This window comes from Dunckerocampus dactyliophorus, chromosome 6 (assembly GCF_027744805.1).
Source record: "Dunckerocampus dactyliophorus isolate RoL2022-P2 chromosome 6, RoL_Ddac_1.1, whole genome shotgun sequence".
Classification (NCBI taxonomy): Eukaryota; Metazoa; Chordata; class Actinopteri; order Syngnathiformes; family Syngnathidae; genus Dunckerocampus; species Dunckerocampus dactyliophorus.
The window spans coordinates 22484735-22504644 of NC_072824.1; the positions used below are offsets into that span (position 1 = coordinate 22484735).

Below are 19910 nucleotides of genomic sequence, written 5' to 3' on the forward strand. Positions count from 1 at the left end.
GTCTGATATAACCATTTATTCATCACACAATCTATTCATTTATTGACTTACAATTGTTTGTTTATATCACATTTTTCTGAACTATACTCAGTAATTATCCGTCCACTACATAATGTTAGGTCAGTTTTACTTTTGTATCACTATTTACTTTGATTCTCTCATTGTTTAAATAAGGCATTATTTTATTCATTGCATTATAAATGTATTCTCTGTATGATTCCAATCATTTTAAACATTTTCTAAGTAAAAAGTGCTGAATTTGCACATTTCTTGATCAAATACAGGGCGGAAACTTGAGATGAGGCTGTGGCGAGTCTCCTCTCGACTTAAGTGGGCGACCTGAGCAGACCACACTCAGTGCACTGAGCTGGATGGCCATTTCTGTTTGTCAGCATGTCGCCAATGTAATGTTTGCAGAAACATTTCGACAGCAAGTGTAATATGTTTAATAGATAGATAGATAGATAGATAGATACTCTGCTAGAGTAAGGAACAAGTCCCATTCATTCCATCTATTTTTCTTCTGCTTATCCGGGTCTGGGTTGCGGGGGCAGCAGTCTCCCTAGGGAAGCCCAGACTTCCCGGTCTCCGGCAACCTCTTTCAGTTCCACTGGGGGGACAACGAGGTGTTCCCAGGCCAGCTGCGAGGCTGCGAGACAAACCTTTATGACAACAGTCCGGAACAGCGACTGTATTACTGCTGACACTGTGCCGATTCGCCTGTCTCATGCTGCGGCCTTCCCTCCCTCCTGACCAAGATCCCGAGGTACTTGGAACTCCTTGGGGCAAGACATCACTCTCAACCCTAAGGGTGCATTCCATCCTTTTCCGACTGAGAACCATGGCGTCATATTTGGAGGTGCTGAGTCTCATCCCAGAAGTTTCACACTCAGCTGCAAACCGCCCCAGTAAACACTGAAGATCACAGCCCGATGAGGCCATCGGGACCACATTATGTACAAATAGTACGGGTGTCACAATACACGCAGCACACAAAACGAGACACAATTTTTTAAATATTTAATATTTTTTTAAAATATTACTTGCAAGAAAACAATGACAAAATGTAGGACTGCATAAAGTGACTTTTTATTTGCACAAAACAATGCAGGTATATTTTGAAATATTTTATAACTTTGCATGCATGACCCAAGCATGATGCTTTAACTCTTTTTTTTTCCCCAAATTGAAACAAAAACTAAAACTTATAAAAGTTAAAATAATGAGGGTAATTGTAGCTGCTACTCCTAATCATTATGTTGATGCATAGTCAGTGGTGGAGCCAGCATTTTTCACTGAGGTGACCAAGATGAGGCCATTACTCACACAGGGGTGGAAATAAGTTGATACCTGAAATGTCTAGATGGCCACTGGGGTGTCTGGCGAGTGACCAGGGACTGGCCACGGCCACCACGTAGCTCCGCCACTGTGCATAGTTATATAAAGACACATGTAAAATAGATTGCAGATTGCAGTAGATTAGCTTTTATGTTTACGCTAAAAGAACTGCAGTTCCCATGATGCTTAGAGTCCCGAATCAGGAAGTACTGCATTTCCACAATAAAAGTTAATATAACATGTTTTGAAGTATTATGCAGCGATCGTGTTTTCATCTAACAAGTCTTAAGTAAGTTTGATCAATATTGTAATTAGTATTAGTATTATTATTCACAGTAGCGATGCCACAGCCCACAGTCTGAGAGTCACAGTTTGCTTCTGGCAGCCATGTTCTCACAAGACATCTTTTCTCTTAAAGAAATACTGTCACGTTTTAATCTGTGACATCCCAAGCAGACAGCAGGGATGAGATCCCAAGGCCAAACTGGACACCCTAAATGTCTTAACTATGCTGAGCAATATTGTCCATGAAAGTTATGAACAGAAACGGTGACAAAGGACAGCCTTAGCGGAGGCCAACGGTCACCGTGAACAGGCTGAATTTAATTCATTTGACTGCCAGCATGGAGGATTGATTATACTGTATATTCATGCTCAACAGAAAATGATCTGACTTTTACAACAAAGTAACAGAGCTTTTCTTGGAGAAGGATAGGACTAGGCTTGTGAACGACTAACTGATGAAACCAGATATCCAGTTTGACAAGTGAGAGACACGACTGCGTCGGTAGCAGCCTCCTTGATTGATAAGAATCAGCCATAAATCCTTAGATTAATCCATTATAGAAACATGCGGCGGGTAACATGAGACAACCAGTCGGTTGGCAGTGCGTCTGTAAAACAACGTGAGAGCCAGGGCTACCGGCGAAACGATTGTCGCACATGCTCCGTAGCTTGACTGAAAACGAGAATGGATGTAAATAGTAGGTAGCGCTAGCTAGTCACCGCAAAAGATTTTCAATACATTGGCAAAAAAAAAATCTAAAGTTCGCAACGTCTTTGGATTTTACAAGGACGGAAACCTCGACAAAAGTCACGCCATTTGTAAGCTATGCAGAGCAGCTTTGAAGTACACTGGTTGCTAGGGTTGGGCATCAAGCATTGATGGGAACAGGGACTAACATTTCGGTTCTCCCAGGATTGTCCATTTGATTCCTACTTTTGGCGATAGACCAGCCCACCGACCGGAAAAAATGGCCACATAACACCAACGAAGAAGAAGCGTCAGGAAGCGTTTGTGTTCATCCATTTCAACCATGAACACTGTACAAAGGCGCTCGAAAGTTCGGCTGAAATTCTGCAAAAAAAAAAAAAAAAAGAACGGTCGGCGCAGTGCAACATTTGCAACGCCATCATATCATGCAAAGGAGGGTGCGCAACTAACATGATTTAACACCTCCGGATTCACCGTGTGCAGAGTGCCCTGTTTTTGACGTGCTATGCCGGACTTCTTCCAACCAGTCAGGTAAGTAAAACAAAAAATGACGTCAATCCCATGCCAACATCGAAGCAGAAAACAAATTGTACTTTATACTGATAGCGAACATGGTGGCCAACTCAAATATCCAGCAAACGTAAGGCTGTGTACTTTTTCATAGACAAATGACCTGACGTTAACCCAAGCTTTAGCCAGGACGTTGACCGTACCCTGCGTTGAGTATTACTCCTTTCACCGTATTTGTTGCTTCAGTGAACAGATTGTACAAAAAAATTATATATTCTGCACAATTACGAGTTAACCTGAATGAGATTTGTCATTCGGTCCAAAAAGGGCGTGTGCACACGGCTCGTGCACCTACACATACACACAGTCTCAGAGAAGCTATCAGCAATTAGCCTTCATGGTTAAGAACAAGCATCCTATTCTGCCTGTACACAATGGGATGCCGAGAAAAAACAAACAGGAGAAAGCAGCCAACATAAAACGACCACAAAGTGAGAAGTAAAGTAAACCTTGAGTAAATATTGGAGCTGCGTTTCAGTGGTAGAGAGATCTTTGAGAATGAAAGGATTTTAAAAAGGATACAATGCTATATTCCTTTTGAACCAGTGAGTAACATCATACACTTTTCCAAACACTGATTTTGTAGCTTAACTTAATATTGTAACTGATCTATAATATGACTAAACAATCCTGTTGTGGATTCCACAAACAACTTATCGGTAGTCTTGCCTGTTGTTGCGATGCTAGCTAGAAGCTATGCATACATTCAATGATAGCAGTCGTAGATAGTAACTAAACTTTGTCAAATTGCTATCATTAGCTGACAACAAACATAACTAATTTAACACTCCTCATCCATGCTCTTATGTCTTTCAATGTTTCGTATATCACACAACTTTATTGAAAAAAATTTGTGGAATTGCTAGTGCTGCATCGTGTAGCTAACACTGGCTAATAACAAATAGTTTCTGCCGACATTGTATGTGTCATGCTTTTACTTTACATAACTGCAAGATAGCTAAATGTTGACTTGATGTTGTGGTTGACGATTTTCCTGCATGTGTGTGTGTTACGTGGGGTGGGGCTTGCATACTCTGAGCAGGAAGACGGATATACCTGTAGTACTTTGAACACCAGTGCCCCCATTGCAGTGCCTAACAATGGCAGACAGCACCTTTAGGTAGCCACATGAATGTATGTAACACAGTATCGTAATGTAGAACCTTTCAGAGTAGTTATGTAATGTCAACAATCATCAGTCTTGGTAGTCATCAATGGATCTTGATTTCCAAATGATGGAAGTAACTTGTTGATTAAACAAATAAAACACAAGTTAAGAACTAAATGTTCCCCTGACTTTTAACTTCTAAACTATATGGCAATGTACCTGTTTCCATCATTATATTGAGTTAATGCATTTAAAAGTATACATTCTCATGTTTGTTGGTATGCTGTGTGCTGCTTTGTGAGCGCGTCCATTCCTTCATGAGGGTGACGTGCACCTTCGAATACATTCGTATATAATATACGACACCACCGTTTGCTTCGAACAAGTGCTGCTAAGGCTACTTTGACTAAGTCCGATTGTATCATATCGAGCAGCAAGGATATCCTACATTTAACATTTTTTGTTGAGTATTGGCCTCTTTGGACACCCCCTCTGCTCTGTGACAGTGGTAGCGTCTGTGATAACCTTGGTGTGAGCCAGTCGAGAAGCTCAAGAGCGACGAGAGAGGCTGAGAGCGGTGCTGGCGCGAACATGGCGGAGACCGAACGGTCATTCTACGAGTACCGGGAGAACCACGGCTATGACAGAGACAGTGAGGGATTCAAAGCAGCGCAACCGCTGCGGGGGTGAGTCGGCCATTTAATACTGTTTCAATGCAAAAATATATTGTGTGTTTAGCTCGCCAATGACAGCAAGACCCGGGTGGGTGTGCGCGCGCTTGTGTACCCCTTATGACAAGTTGTAAACATGGCATACTTGACGACGTTAACATGCATATTCCAAGAGAAAACGTGTCTCTTTGTGTCTTTTAACGACTAACCAAACGCACCATCACCTAGGAGGCGTGTGCGTGCGCGTGTGTTGCACTCAATTCAGCTTTTGAGTTCGTGTGAAAACAAAGTAAACTCAACACATCCAAAACAGGTCCACTCGGTTACTTAGAGGCAAAGTTTGGGGGGGATTCAGAACGTCAAGTGGAAAGAAATAAACACTCTGGAAGTTTGTCACCATTTTTAACTTAACAAAAAGTTGCTGAAATGTTTGTCATTACTGTTTTGTTTGTTTGTGTGTGTGAGAGTGGGAGCCACACACACAGCCACACACGCACACACACAGAGCTGCTCCTTTCTCTCTCACGCTCTCTCCCCCCCTCCCTCTCTGCCTGCCTGCGTGCGTGTGTGTGCATGTGTGTGCGTCTGTCCTTATGTTATGGGGACATGTTTACGTATCAACAGGGCCCCATGTTCCCGTTTTAGGATCCAGGAACAAGTTGCCATGATGATGATTATATCTGTAGATGAAGACAATAATTGTTACGGTTGGGAAAGGTCAAAGGTCAAGCAAGTAGAGGCTGAGCGGTGCTTGCACAAATGCATGTCAATGTGATGTCCTCTGAAGTGATGGAAATATGTGTGTGTGAGGGGGAGGGGAGTGTAGTGTGTGAGCGTGTGTGTGTGTGTGCGTGTGTGTGTGTGTGTGTGTGTGTGTGTGTGAGCGTGAGCAGAGGAAGGAGGAGGGAGTGTGTGTAAAGGATGGGAGGGGGAGAGTGTGTGTGCGTGACAGAGACAGACGTGTGTGTGTGTGTGTGTGTGTGTGTGTGTGTGTGTGAGAGAGAGAGAGATGGGGAGGGAGAGCAGTGTTCAAGGAGTGTGTGTGTGTGTGTGTGTGTATGTGTTATTGAGCAAATGTAGTTTTGTGTAGTTTGTGAGAAAATGGCAGGGTGTGTTTGTGTGTGCGGCAGTTTAAAGGTGCCATTTATCAGAAGGATGAGCTGATGATGTGACTGTGAAGGCCGTGTGTGTGTGTGTGTGTGTGTGTGTGTGTGAGACAGAGTATGTATAAAGTGTGTGTTGGTTTGTGTGAGAGACAGAAAGAGGGGAAGTGTGTTAGAGGCACAGGGAAGGGGAGGGGAGCTTGTGTTTGCACGTACATGTGTGTTTGAGTGGGGGAGGGTGCGTGTGTGTGTGTGTGTGTGTGTGTGTGTGTGTCATTGTGGAGATAATCAATTGTCTCGTGATCAGTCAATAGTGTATACCTGTTACATATGTGTGTGTGTTGTGTCAAGCAATACAAAAAGTGCTACCTGAAGAGTGTGCGTTTGGCTTTAAGAGTGTGTGTTTGTGATGCACACACAAGACAAGTGTGTGTGTCTTACAGAGAAGATGGAGGATGTGTGTGTGTTGTAGTGAGAGTACAGCGTGAATGTGTGTGTGTGTGTGTGTGTGTGTTTCAGAGGAAAAGAGAAGGGAGGGTGTGTGACGTGGTGCGTGTGTGTGTCTTGTGTGCGTGCAAGCTTTTGAAGGGAAGGGTGTGTGTGCGTGCATGCATGTGTGTGTGTGTCTTGGAAACTGAAAAAGAGGGCTTTTAGCTAGTGCATATGCTATGTGTGTGTTTCTGTGTGTGCATTTTTTCTGTGTCTATTTGTTCTGGTTGGAGGTGTGTGTGTGTGTGTGTGTGTGTGTGTGTGTGTGTGTGTGTGTGTGTGTGCGCGCTGTGTGTTTGTTCTGCAGTCAGTAAGAAAAGGAGGTGTGTATCGGGGTGGGGGGGGCAGTCACAGGGTTTGTGTGCGTGTGTGCCTCTCCTAGACAAGGGCAGTGTGTGTGGTTGTGTGTGTCATACCAAGGGAAGGAGGCAGTGTTTATGCATCTACTTTGTTTATGAAAGAGGAAAGGACAGTGTGTGTGCATGTGTGTGCGTGCGTGCGTGCGTTTATGTACGCATGCTCAAAGCAGTTAAAGTTGTGTGTGTGTGTGTGTGGTATGGTATCCATGAGAATGAGGGTCTGTTTTATTATTGAGGATCCTCTGTATGTGTGTGTTTTTCTAGTGTGTGGAGACATATGTGTAGCGAGCAGTTGCGTGACAAGAGGCTGTGTGCATGTATCCTCGAGTCATGGTGTGTGTGTGTGTGGGAGAGGAAAATGAATAATGTGTATTAATGAACAGAACACAATTTATCTCAGTAGTTCTCATACGTGCATCTCTCAGAATGTTGTGTTTATGGTGGCCATTGTGTGTTTGTGAGGAATAAATTGTGCGTGTGTGTGTCAGAGATGGAACATGAGACTGTGGGTTTGGTTATTTGAGAGAGAGAGAGAGAGAGAGAGAGAGAGACAGAGAGGAGAGCAAGTGTGTGTATGTGTGGGTGTGTGCGTGTGTGTGTTTGTGAGCTTTAGTGAAGGGGGAGGGTGTGTGTGCGTGCGTGCAAGCTTGGCTAGAGAGAGGATATTTGTGTGTGTGTGTGTGTGTGTGTGTGTTTGCGTGCGTGCCTGTAAGCCTGAAAGGGAGGGGTGAGTGTGTGTGTGTGTGTGTGTGTGTGTCACTGAGTGAGTGGCTGTTTGCGTGTGTGTGTGTGTGTGTGTGTGTGTGTGTGTGTGTGTGTGTATGTGGGCCAGAGAGGGGGAGGGGTGTGTTTCTGTGTGTGTGTGTGTGTGTGTGTGTGTGTGTGTTTCTGCGCGCGCACATGTGGACTGTGAGCTGTGTGTGTGTGTGTGTGTGTGTGTGTGTGTGTGTATGCGCTCATGCACGTGAGAGTCTTGAGTGTGGTTGCGTGTGTGTGTGTTAGGTTGATGAGAAGGGAGTGCAATGTACAAGGACATAAGTCAGAAAGAATCACTGAGGAAGATGACATTGAAGGGGACAACATAGTGTTAACACACAACAAAGTTTCCAGAAACTCAGAATCTACTGCACAGGTACTGTAGAGTTCATCTTAAGTGTGAGCCCCGCTTGTACATTGTTATTCTACAGGTGACAGGAAGTGATTATCAGTGTCTCCCTCTGCTGGTCACAGTGAATAAAAGCATACTGTGGAGTACAGAAAGAATCCTAATTTGGATTAGGATCAAATATTTATTTTTTTCTGTTCAGTTTATTTCAACCAACCAGATAAAACGAACATTTACAAAGTACAAAAAAATGGAACACTAGTTGAAAATGAGAGGGCAGAAGCAAAGCTTCTAAAAATGCCCTCCCATGATCAATAAATTGATAACCACCTCTTGAATTTAGAAATTGTCATGACAGTTAATACGTACACTGTATATTATTGAGAAATTATGGAAAATGTTTGTATTTTCTATAATTTTGCAGTTGCTACAAAATAATACAACAGTATTAGATTACCGGAAAATACATCAGTAAATATTGCCCTATGCTGGTTGGGTCAACACATTTTTTGTTCTTCTGTCACCTCTTCCCCCGTCTATTTCCCAACACCAGGTTGGGATCAGATAAATGTGAGACTAATCTAGACTACACTAATCTTCTTTATTGATAGCTGGGTTGCCAGATCAGATCATGCAGAACCTGCATGAATTTGGGGTCCCCATGGTTGTTCTTCTGGCTCTGAAAACCACATACAGTATCACAAAAGTGAGCACACCCCTCAAATTTCTGAAAGTATCTTATATCTTTCCATGGGATTGATAACCAGGACAGGAAGTGACATCGAGGGGGGAAAGGAGGGATAACCTCTTCTACTCCCAGATCTCCTTGTAACAGCGCACAGAATCCACGACCCTTCTAGCATTCAATAACATTCAATCATCTTACCCTTAATGAACGTCGCCACAGTTGAGTGGTTGGGACCCAAAAGAGTGGCCAATATTGGTAGGCGTTTCTCTTATCTTGGAGCTTATTATGGTGTTCATTTTTGCTTCAATGGTGATGGCTTTCCTTTTCTATGACACACTGCCGCTTGGGCGACATAATGAAGTGCAAAAAGTGAACTAATAAGCGATGTTATCCTTCCTCATGGTAAGTGCGCAGTCACACTGTATTCTTCCGTCTCACACTCGAAGCGCACACTGCATTCTTGATGTGCGCACAATAACTAGTTTTCGTGCGAGCCTCGTGTTCACAGACAGGTTTTGTTTTAAATTCATGTATGGGAGCGTGTGCATAACCATGAGATGTTGTAAACTGATGGCTACCTGCACAGGTTGAATTTTGATTTAAAACAGTTTATACTCGCTTAGTACATCTTCATCTACTTTGGATTGTTTTTAGTGTGTGTTTAAGAGTAGCCTCCGCATCCTTAGATTTTTTTGTTTGTGGCCCTTGATTAAGTAATATATTTATCCTCTTATAGGCGTTTCTTTTTTGATTGAATTGTACAGGTTATAGGTCTTTTTTTCCAAGTTAATTATCATGGTTTCATTTCTTAGAGTAAAACCTAGTAGCTATTTTACTGCCTGCCTGAGGGGGCAGTAGAACGATGCTACCAGAGTAGTGTGGTCAGTTGTTGCATAGGAACACACACACACAATATCAAGAGTCCAGATGGGAGTGGCGTGGGATGGATCAATACAAAGACAGTGGCTCTGCTTGATATCTGTGCGGATTGACTGTCTTTGTTTTTCTTCTCTGTCTACATTATACTTTGTTATTATTTCATGATAAGCCATTTCCTCCTTCACAACCCGTAGTTTTTGTTGTCTTTTTCTCTTCTTTCCTTGTATATCTGCAACACACACACACACACATGCACAGACACACTAACAGACAGTAATGAATGCGTCTAAATCCAAAGCACGATCTTCTTATGGCCTACTTTAAAGAGCCTTCAATGTCACGCAAGTAAAACACAGTGACGTAAAAAACATACACACACACTCACAGCAAAACAACATAGAAATGTAGGATCCAGAACCAGTCCAGAAGCTTGCTTGCTTGCTTGATGGTGCATCTGTAGTTCTTTTTATACCACCGCTAGAATTTTCAAAGGAATAAAACAGAAAAATAGGAGCTATAGGAGATATCTTTTAAATGTGAATACTGGTAGGTTCCAGTCTAAAAACGGTTACTTGTAATGGCCTTAGTGCTAACACCTTCCAGGTAGAACTCTGTTTAAGCTTAAGTCTCTGTTTCAAGATTATAAAAAAGGTGGCTTTCTGGCTAAGACGAACCAACCACTTCTCATTTTGATGAAGGAGCGGTCAAATTGTCTTATTTGCTTTGCCTTCGTTACTGTTTTGTTTGGCATTTGTTAGCTTCTATGAGCAGGCCAAAGACAGATTGTATTGATCTATGAGGTGGTCATCATCTTATTGATCAATCTCTCACCTGATTGATGTGAAGTTTGGCCAGTAAGCCCATTGATTAAATGGTAATTGTGTGTGTGTTTGCATGTGCGTTCTCTCCAGACGCGGCTGTGGAAGGAAACGGAAAGGGACACCAGTGAAAGTCTTTGTTACAGCCACCGAGGAGGAGAACAACCCTGAGCACACATTCTGCAGAGGTGTGTGTTTTATTTCAAATGCCATATTTCTGTTGTCATCAACTGATGTGTGTGTGTGTGTGTGTGTGTGTTCGTGTATGTGTGTGTGCGTGCGTGTGCGTGCGTGCATCTGTCAGTGAGATTGTTATAGAGGCGGAGCTTGTGCAATTGAGTGTGACCTACTTCTGTGTGCGTGTGTGTGAGATTGTGTACATATGTGCAGCTGTGCATGTGATGTAGAAGAAACGGAGAGGCCTGACCTGTGTGTGTGTGTGTGTGTGTGTGCGCATACTTGTAATCCTTTAAAAGGACTGCGGTTGTTCTCTCAGGTGATCGCAAGGAAGCAGCAGAGAGTAAGCGTCCCACACTGGACGGGCCTCTCCACAGCACAGAACCCACTCTTAGCAACTGGTGAGTGTAGTTGCAATGATTTTACAGTATCCATTAGGGCTGTCTTAGAATAGTCTACTATTTGACGATTTGTTTCAACGGAGTCATATAAAAATGTTATGTGATCAAGATTGTACCATTCTGACTACATGGGGGGTGCCCACAGCTGCTGCTGAGCATACTTTTTTAAATTTATTTATTTATTATTATTATTTTTTTTTTTTACAAAAATGTCTTTGTTTTGTTCGAAATAGCCTATTTTGATACCAAAACAGCCAAATTTGTGTTAATGAAGAATTGAAAAAGAGTGTGTGGTTAACATGACCTATACTTTCCCAGCATTAATAAAATCACCCTCTTCAGTGGCACAATCCAAAGGAGCTGAGGTGAGTGCTAGCTTTGAACGCTAGGAAGACTATCGACATCAACAGACGTATTGGCTCATCATGGCTACTAAAAAATATAATTTTAATATAGCCATATTGCACAGCTCATTAGCATTAAAGCTGCAGATGCACAAAACAGTGTGTTCCAAGCAGGGCTTACTCACAGCACTTTTAAACTGTCTAAACTGCAGCAACAAAGATTTTCTATTTCCTATTTCCATTTTCTATAGACTATTGTGGGACTTGTGGGACACTATGTGAGCCTTGTTGAAACATAGTGTAATATGGGACATTTTAATGGTATTCAACTTGATCAATTGTGAGAAATTGTAAACCTCTGATGCTTTTTCTTCCAAGCCCTCCATCAGAGAAGACCCAGGACAAAATCCCCAACACATCCAAAGCCTCCAGCTCAGCCTCCACACCAGCAACCTCCTCGGCTCGAACCTCGACACCAGTGCCTGCCCCAGCCACTAACCCGACCACCTTAGCTCAAGCAGCCCCCTCTGTGACACCTGCACCTACAGCACCGGCTGCCCCAGTAGCCTCTGCTCCCGCCCCGGCAAGCAGCTCCTTCCCACCTTCCCCCAACTGTCGCATCAGAGAGGTTCACTGCGGCAGCCAGGTGCGACTGGTGGTCATCGCCATCCGAGACATCATCAAGGGGGAGGAGATTACTGTGGACTACAGCCTGACAGAGTGGGGAGAGAACCTGGTCAGTACCATTTTTTTTTATGTTAAAACCCGCTTTGTTGTAAAAAGAGTGGCTACTTGCTCAAATTGCAAACTGGCTTGCTATACACCAACATTCTTTTCAAAAGACCACAACAAAATCATCCATGGGATGTTGTGGTTTGACTGAATGGGAACAACTCATGCTCCTCACACTTAATGCTCTTCACTCCAAAAGCCTTAATGCTATTCAAGGGGTTCAAGTTTTTCCCCTGTCATCCTATGTCTATTCTACTTTAACATGAATTCACTAAATGCCAAAATGTTGCACATTTCCACTTGCACCTGAACGCAGCATTCTTTTCTTTTTTGAGCTGGTAGCTACAATTCTCAACAGCACGACTGTGATGAAATTTGTGCCATCCTGGGGAAAAATACAGCTCTTCTTTTGTGAACTCCAATGCTGTACTATACTGCCGGAATATGCGCTGTACATATGTTACCAGAAAGAGTTAACTTGATGTTTGTGATCCCTCAAGCAGGCAACCACAGGTATATTTGCGCGCTGCTGCTCATGTCTAACACACTGGTGCATGCACACACACACACACACACACACACACACACACACACACACACACACACACACACACACACACAAAAAGCTGGGGCATGGGGTTACCATGGTAATGGCTGAGCTCCAGCACCTACCTATAGTGCTTAAGCAACTGTAACCATGGTTAGTAGGTGACATCTGTTCCTTTAATGGATCCCATTAGATTGGATCAATTTTCTTATGATAGCATTTCCATTTAGTAGTAAATTGAGAGACTGACATCAGAGGTTAAGAGGGAGCACACAATTTCTTTAAAAAACACCTTGATTGTCAATATTAAGTCTTAAAAGAAATCCAATGTCATTGTTAACCTTGACTTCATGCATATAAATAAAAATGCGCCATTGGGCTGTGGGATGGTGGTGGGGGGGTCGTCACACATGATCTGTTAGCTGAGGGTGTTTGCAATAACAAACATTAATGAGCATTACTGTATCTCTGTGTTAATGCAGCTACTTTGTGTACCTCAGGGTTTCCGTGGTTCCATGTCTGCAGCACACCACGACTGTAACTCTGACACAGAGAATAACAACTTCAAAAAGGTATAACTCCTCCTCAATGCTGTGAGATTTGTTTTTGTTACTATATTTTTATTTTTTTTAACAGTTCTAAATAAGTTTCAGAGCTCTCACATTTGTTTATTGGAAGTGTGCTGCCAAATTGTAGCCGCGATGCTGGAATTTATACATTTTAAAAGTGCTTTTCATAAGTCTTACTGGGAACACGCTGTTTTGTGTGTCTGTAGCTTTAATGCTATTTGTCTACAAGTGTGTGGCACCAAGAAGCACTATTATATACTTTATCCAGTTTTTATGTACAGTATACTCTTAACGCTGCACTGGTAGGATGTAATAGATGCCGTATATTGCATAATACAACATAACATTAAGGAGTGGGACGGGACGATTAGCATAGCCATGTTAGCTAAATTGCCAACATTACACATTCATTTTAACAGCAACTTCATGCTAAGTGAAGAAAAACAAAAGGCTCAAATTAGAAGCTCTCATGTTTGTAGAGGCGGCCTGATGGATAGTTTTGTTTAGTTTACTTTTATTTGAACATGCATGCAGGTTACAATGGAGTGAATCATGAATCATTTCACAGTTCCACATGTCCAAAAGGAGTAGGAGGAAGCAAAGTTTATTTAATCCTACCCCCCATCCATTCCACATCTTGTGCAGTACATATTATTCACTTCCTGCATTCCATGGAATATTATTCCGTATAATAATCATTGTTATAATAAAAATAAAAACAAGCATGACAGAACAATAAATATACAGTAATAATCAACACTTTTGCCTTATATTTAGCAAACATCAACTGCTTGTATTGTTTTTTTGAATTTGCTCATCTCGCTACATTGTTTGAGTTCCTTGCTCTATCCATTCCATAATTTAATTCCACATACTGAAATGCTGTGGGATTTCAGCTTGTTCTCGCATATAAGTGTTTTTTCACATTTAACATTGTCTCTCTTTGTCTGTTCTGTTTATTCCATTTTGGAATTTCCCCTTGTGGGACTAATAGAGGCATATCTTATGCTTACTGTTGTCAGGAGGACGAGCCCGTGTCTCTAACCACCCAGCAACAGAAGCAACGACCACATCAAGACTTTGTCACCCCATCTTGGTCCCTCTCCCCCTCCTCCTCCCCTATCTCCCATTCTGACGCCAGTGACTCCGATGCAGGAGATGAGGACAATACAAGCCCCCGCGGACGTATTTCACGGCGCCGTAGGAAGCGTCGCGGCACCCCTTCGAAGAAAAAGACCCCCAATCGGACACCGCCTGTCTCCTCCAACCGTCCTCCCCCTTCATCCCACCCTCCCTCATCTTCTCCTTCCAGCTCCATCGCTACTAAACCTGTGTTCAAAGCTCCTGCTCCACTCAGCCCCAACAGCTCAGGCAACATGAACACAAATAGCCCAAGAGGAAGCGTGTCCATAGACGCCATGCGCCAAACATGTGACTACTGCGGACGCCACTTCCGTTCCTTGGGCCGCCATCTAGACAAACACCACTCCCACCAGCCAGACGTGTGCTCTGCCCTTGTTGAGCATTACACTCAGATGCACAACACAAACCCGGTCTCAGTCAACACTCAACATAACTCAAAGGCTTCACAGGCGGCAAACCAAATGGAACAGAGTGGCGTTCAGGACCTCTCCTTGTCCCCGCCTCCTGCCACAGCAACCAAGCAATCAAGCTCTATCTCGCCGTCACTCACGCCACCGCGAGGACAGAACGCAGTGCCCGTGTCAGTCCTGAAGAGGAGCCCGCCCCCTGTGGCTGTGACTCCGCCCAAGAAGGCTGGCACAAGGAGGCTAAAGAGAGACCGACAGGAGGAAGGGGAGGAAGAAGAAGTCGTGGAGGTAATGGAGGTAAAGAGGGCCAAAGAGGAGGATGATGAGATTGAGTGTGCTCAGTCCTTCAGAAATAAGTTGTCCAAAGAGATGAAGCAGAGAAAAGAGGATGATGACAAGGAGGAGGAAGAAGATGAGGAGGAAGAGGAAGAAAATGGTGTGATGGAGGTGGATGATGAAAGTGGTACAGAGGATAAGGAAAAAGACTCTCTCGGGTAACTCTTTCAGCAAGCGTGTCAGTTGTAGCAGTTGCACTGTCAGTACAGTCATCCCGCTTTACATCGCGGTTCCAACATTGCTCCCTTGCTCTACTGCGTTTTTCAAAGAATTATCAAAATTCATAAATGATCGCTGTTTCGTGGTTCTGCGATTGGCTGGCAACCAGTTCATTGTGTACCCTGCCTCTCGCCCGAAGTCAGTTGGGATAGGCTCCAACGTACCCCCACGACCCTAAGCGACATAGAAAATGGATGGATGGATGTTTCGTGTTTGACTATGGCCTATTATGTATACTGTATACAGTATATATATTGAGCGGACAAGTCATGTGTAGTATTCTGGTCACTACTAGGCGTCTTTAATGTTACATTGAGGAAACATTACCTGTATTATGTCAGCCTTGGATGAAGAGTCCAACATGACAGTGAAAAAATGTTTTCCTCCCATCCCGTGTGGCAGTGGTACGCTTTTGGCTTCTTATTTTGTCTCACTTCTTCCACTCTCACTTTCAAACTTATTTAAGGTTAGAATAAATAAATTAGAAGCCAACTAGTTAGCTCAGAAGATTTTAAAGCGGCGGCCGTCTCTTGTGCCACTTCAGCGATCCCGTAGCCTGCAAGCCTGCGCATAAGCGGTGGTGTCAGAGAGTACTTCAGTGTATGGCACATTAATGTTATATAGACTGCCTGTCCCGTATATCAATCACATGATACGTCACAGTGAGGATGGCTGATGTTGATCATTTTTTACTAATGCCATGCGATCGACCCACACTGCGTTTGAAATACTACAAGGAACGTTCCTAATGCTATCGGTGAGTTATTATGTCTTAATATTGCTCATCATGTCTACTATATTAGATAATATGAGTATAAAGGTGACTGAAGGAGTTATTTAATGTCTATAGGGCGCTAATAATGTTAAAAAACGTTTTTAGTTGGTCATAAACAGGTTTTCTATGATCTGACTACAAAAATATTCTATTTATTAATATTGAATCCTACTTTGCGGAAATTCACCTTTCGCTGTCTGGGCTGGAACCAATTCACACTTGACAAATGAGGGATGACCGTACATGGTTAATGTGACTTTATTGCAACTGTTTATAATAATTTGGCTGTCTTAAGGATTGTGCTAAATATCGTGAGCAATGATTACGTGCAGTTTTACTACAATTACAAACATTGGTTGTTGTTGCTCTGAAACTCAATCGAGACATGCCTACATAAAGGGCTTTTTAGCATGTACACGAATTAGGGTCATTACCTCCAAACCATCATCAATAATGTGCACATTATATAGTGCACTCCATTAAACATTTAGTTGCTAAGCTCGGTCGTGAACCAAAGTTTTATTTTGTAAACACTGCAAAATCAGTATAGTGCAATTAGTTGAACTAATTGCTCACTCTGTCTGCTCTTCCGGCAGTTCCGGGCGTCACCACATGCTGCCACTCCTGTCATCTTTATCGTCCCTGGTACTGTACCTCCGCCGGCTGCAGCACTCAGCCTTCCTGTCGCTATCTCGCCAGCTGCAGTCCGCCGAGGCCTGGCGTCTCCTTTGCCACTCCAGCCTGGCACTCCTCATCTTGTACAACCGACGGCGTGAGTGCGAGGTATCCAAGTTGTCTATCACTGAGTACAGAGCACGCGTCACTCCACAGTGTCCTGTTCCCGTCCCACCTGGTGCTCCCCCGGCTCTCACCCCGCTGGAGGCCTCCTTGTCTCCCTTTGAGCGGCTGGTGCTTCCTCACCTCCCGCGAGTCGGCGTCCAAGGCAAGCGTGGACGCATCCAGCCTCTCATTCTTCCCCCTCACTGCGAACCCTGCCTGGAGCTCCTCCTGCAGACGCGGCAGGACGTGGGCGTAGACCCGGCCAACCCTTACGTTTTTGCCAGGCCTTACCACTCACCTGCCACACCCCTAAGAGGCACCGACCTCCTCCGCAGCCTGGCCCGCTCCAGCGGCACCCGCAATCCCAGAGCCCTCACCCAGACGAGGGTTCGACGCCAGGTCGCTATTTTGACCCAACTGCTGCTTCTCGGAGAGGGAGAGGAGCCAGGCCAGCCGGAGGGGAGTGCAGTGGAAAGGCTGGAGCATTTCCTGGAGAGGGAATACCATGTGACACAGAACTGTGCCGGGATTGGCCAAGATCCAGGCCTGATGGGCAGAGTGGGTCGTGTCGTGTTGTGCGGCGAGAGAGATGGAGTGCTCTTCAGAGGGATGAGCTTGAACCACATCTGCTTGGAACTGGATGGTGAGATGGACAGACAAGTAAAACAGATGTCGTGTAGGCTACTTCCATTTTGGGTTTTTTCAATGACTGTAAAGTGTTAGAATTCTACCAATAACAAACAGACTCATTCAGTTCTGCCTTTTCTTTTCTCCATCAACCTTCCACAGTTATGTCAGGAAACTCTGCTGACTCTTACTCAGAGGGAGAGTCCGAAGGGGAGCTGAAGGAGAAACCAGAGTCCCCTGCCATTTCTCCTACGCCAAAACCTGCACCGACCCTGCTGTATGTCAGGAAGGGCAAGAACAATGGCCGAGTGGGACGACCCAAGAAACTCAAGAACAGCCAAGCACCTCCTCTGCCTCCACCGCCTCCTCCTCCACCACCTATTAACCGCAGGAGAGGCTCAGGTGCCACAATATTTTACAACATTGCAAAAGTTATTCAGAATGTTTGCGCTTAATCCTCGCAATATACGCTCTTCTCCCAGGTAAGCGTGGCGTCCTGAAGCGTCCGTGGTCAGAGGCCGAGCGAGCGGCAGTCGAGGAGCACTTGACCCAAAACATCAACGAGCTCCGCGTGCCGGCCAAGGCTGACTGCGAGCGCTGTTTGCAGCAGTGCCCTCTGCTGGTCAACAACCAGCGGGACTGGCGGGCCATTAAATTTTATTGCCACAATCGCATCCAGCTGCTGAAGAAGAATCAGCGGCGTGAAAGCGAGCCCCTCCCTGTGTGCTGAAATTGGAGGGCGACGGGGACCTTGAGTCCGATGCAGTGCAGCTGAACAGAGCAGAATCTCAAAATGGTACTTAAAATTTCACAGTCCTAATTTCACTTTATTGTGATGACTTCTAAGTAGATGGTATTTTAGTATGAGCCTCTTCAAGAACACTTTTCTTTTTTTTACTTCTCTCGTGGTCTGAGAGTACATGACACTGACTTCAGCTTGCGCTGTGTTGTGTGTGGACGGCTCCTCTCAGAACTAAAATATGTGAACTTGTGCTGCATTTAATCCATACAGTGTTGTTGTACGAACATTATGAAGTAGCATTAGTGGTTCATGCACCTGGAGATGTGACAAGGACTACTTTCCATCTACTCAACTTCCAGAGAGGCAGAGAAGGTCTTATCATGGCTAATGTAGATGAATCCAAACACTATTTCTTCTCTTTCGGCAGTTGACCTCCATTTTAGCTTTTGTCTTAAGTTACGGTAGGTGATCACTCAGCGTCTCTTGTAGAGTCTAGTTAGTTTCCTTCAAGACAACGTCCCAATGGAGGCAATTCCAAAGAGTAGAAGTTGTAGATGTACTGTGACCATGTTAAATGTCATCAGAATGTTAAGGTGTTCAATTTGTATACCTAAAATGTCTAGTTCGGATCTTCACACATGGAACAGAACCTTGTCAAAAACCTTTTGGGTTGGACTTTTTCAGTGCTATAGGCCTGTAAGCTGGATATCACTTTAAATGTAAATAGGAGACTCGTGCTCGTGTTAAGTTACTTCAAAAGTGGGCTGTTACAATATCTGAAAGTGATTGTTCTGTTTTTTGTTGCAATGTCAGTGTAGTCTTCTCCATTGAGTCAGAGTTGTCCCTTTTACAGCCACACTGAACACTTTTCAGCTACACCACATCTTTGCATTATTTTTGCGTCAGAAAAGTCTTTTGAACCATCATGCAACAATTTCTGTGAAAACCCAAGATGGATACTTGAAGTTAATGAAACATTCTTGCCCTACCCTTGCCAGTTACAATGTATATAACAAATATATTATCATTATACAAAATTGTAGACTATATGTAGCCTTTCCATGTGTGAGTTCTGACTATCTGTACATAATCTTGTTTTGTAAATACTTCTCAGAGAAACGAAGAGAAAAAACACAATGTTTGACTTGCCTTGGTTAGTGTTATGTTTTTTCTTTTTTTAATAAGTCTTATAAAAACAAAAACTGCTACATTTTGTGTCATGATTTATTCATGGTGGTTGTATACTTGTACTATAATTCACGATGACTCCCCTTGTTTGTGGTCGTTGGACACTCACCTGTGGTCGCAATCTATGAATACCGTAATTTCCGGATAGAGCGCACCGGTATATAAACCGCACCCACTAAATTTAAAGCAAAAGAAGGTTTGTACATATATACGTAGGTTGCATCAGTCTATAAGCCGCAGGTGTCCATGTTGTAACCTGAAAAAATTTTTTGAACTTCTAATTATATGTTTTTTTTACAAATAGTGCCGAGCAGTGTATGTAATGCGGCTGGATAAACATCAGCCTACCAGAAAAGTCATTCATTTTTGTCCTCGTCCTCCTCCTGGGAACTAAAACCACTAAAGTCGTCCTCTTCACTGTCGGACTGAACAGCCCCACGATTCCCTTGCCACACACGCCGCCATTCTCTCTCCCTCTGTTGCCCCCAGTGCCACCCCACCCCTCTTCTATTGTTAAAGTCTCCACCACTTGGCCTTCCCAGTGAAATAGGTAAATGGACAAAGACAAGCAGGTTTAGATGAAATCGCCTTCATGAAACATGACCCAAAGATGAAAAACATTACTCATAGGTCTTATTTTGATGAAATTAATTAAAAAGAATAAAAGTGCACCAACTATTGACAGACTTTAATTAAATCAACTGAGAAACGGCACTTGGACATTTTTTGACACATTAGGACAGGATGATTGTGAAAAATGCATATGCTCCCAAGTGTAGTTACTTTACTGAGCTTACATGC

General features: G+C 43.6%; 1 protein-coding gene across 1 annotated transcript; it reads left to right on the forward strand.

Moving 5' to 3' along the window:
• The first annotated feature begins 4532 nt into the window (after nucleotides 1–4532).
• si:dkey-117m1.4 (uncharacterized protein DDB_G0284459) lies at nucleotides 4533–19122 on the forward strand. Its single transcript, XM_054780222.1, has 9 exons — nucleotides 4533–4696; nucleotides 10216–10310; nucleotides 10619–10700; nucleotides 11423–11780; nucleotides 12824–12895; nucleotides 13915–14936; nucleotides 16369–17195; nucleotides 17342–17581; nucleotides 17662–19122. Exons 1-9 carry the CDS (start codon nucleotides 4602–4604, stop codon nucleotides 17907–17909), a joined length of 3039 nt encoding a protein of 1012 aa, XP_054636197.1. The 5' UTR covers nucleotides 4533–4601; the 3' UTR covers nucleotides 17910–19122.
• The last annotated feature ends 788 nt before the right edge of the window (nucleotides 19123–19910 follow it).

Coding starts and splice junctions, on each gene's coding strand:
- si:dkey-117m1.4 (XM_054780222.1), top strand. CDS start 4,602: ATGGCGGAGACCGAACGGTCATTCTACGAGTACCGGGAGAACCACGGC. Junction 12,896..13,914: donor AGAATAACAACTTCAAAAAG/GTATAACTCCTC, acceptor TACTGTTGTCAG/GAGGACGAGCCCGTGTCTCT. Junction 17,196..17,341: donor CATCTGCTTGGAACTGGATG/GTGAGATGGACA, acceptor AACCTTCCACAG/TTATGTCAGGAAACTCTGCT.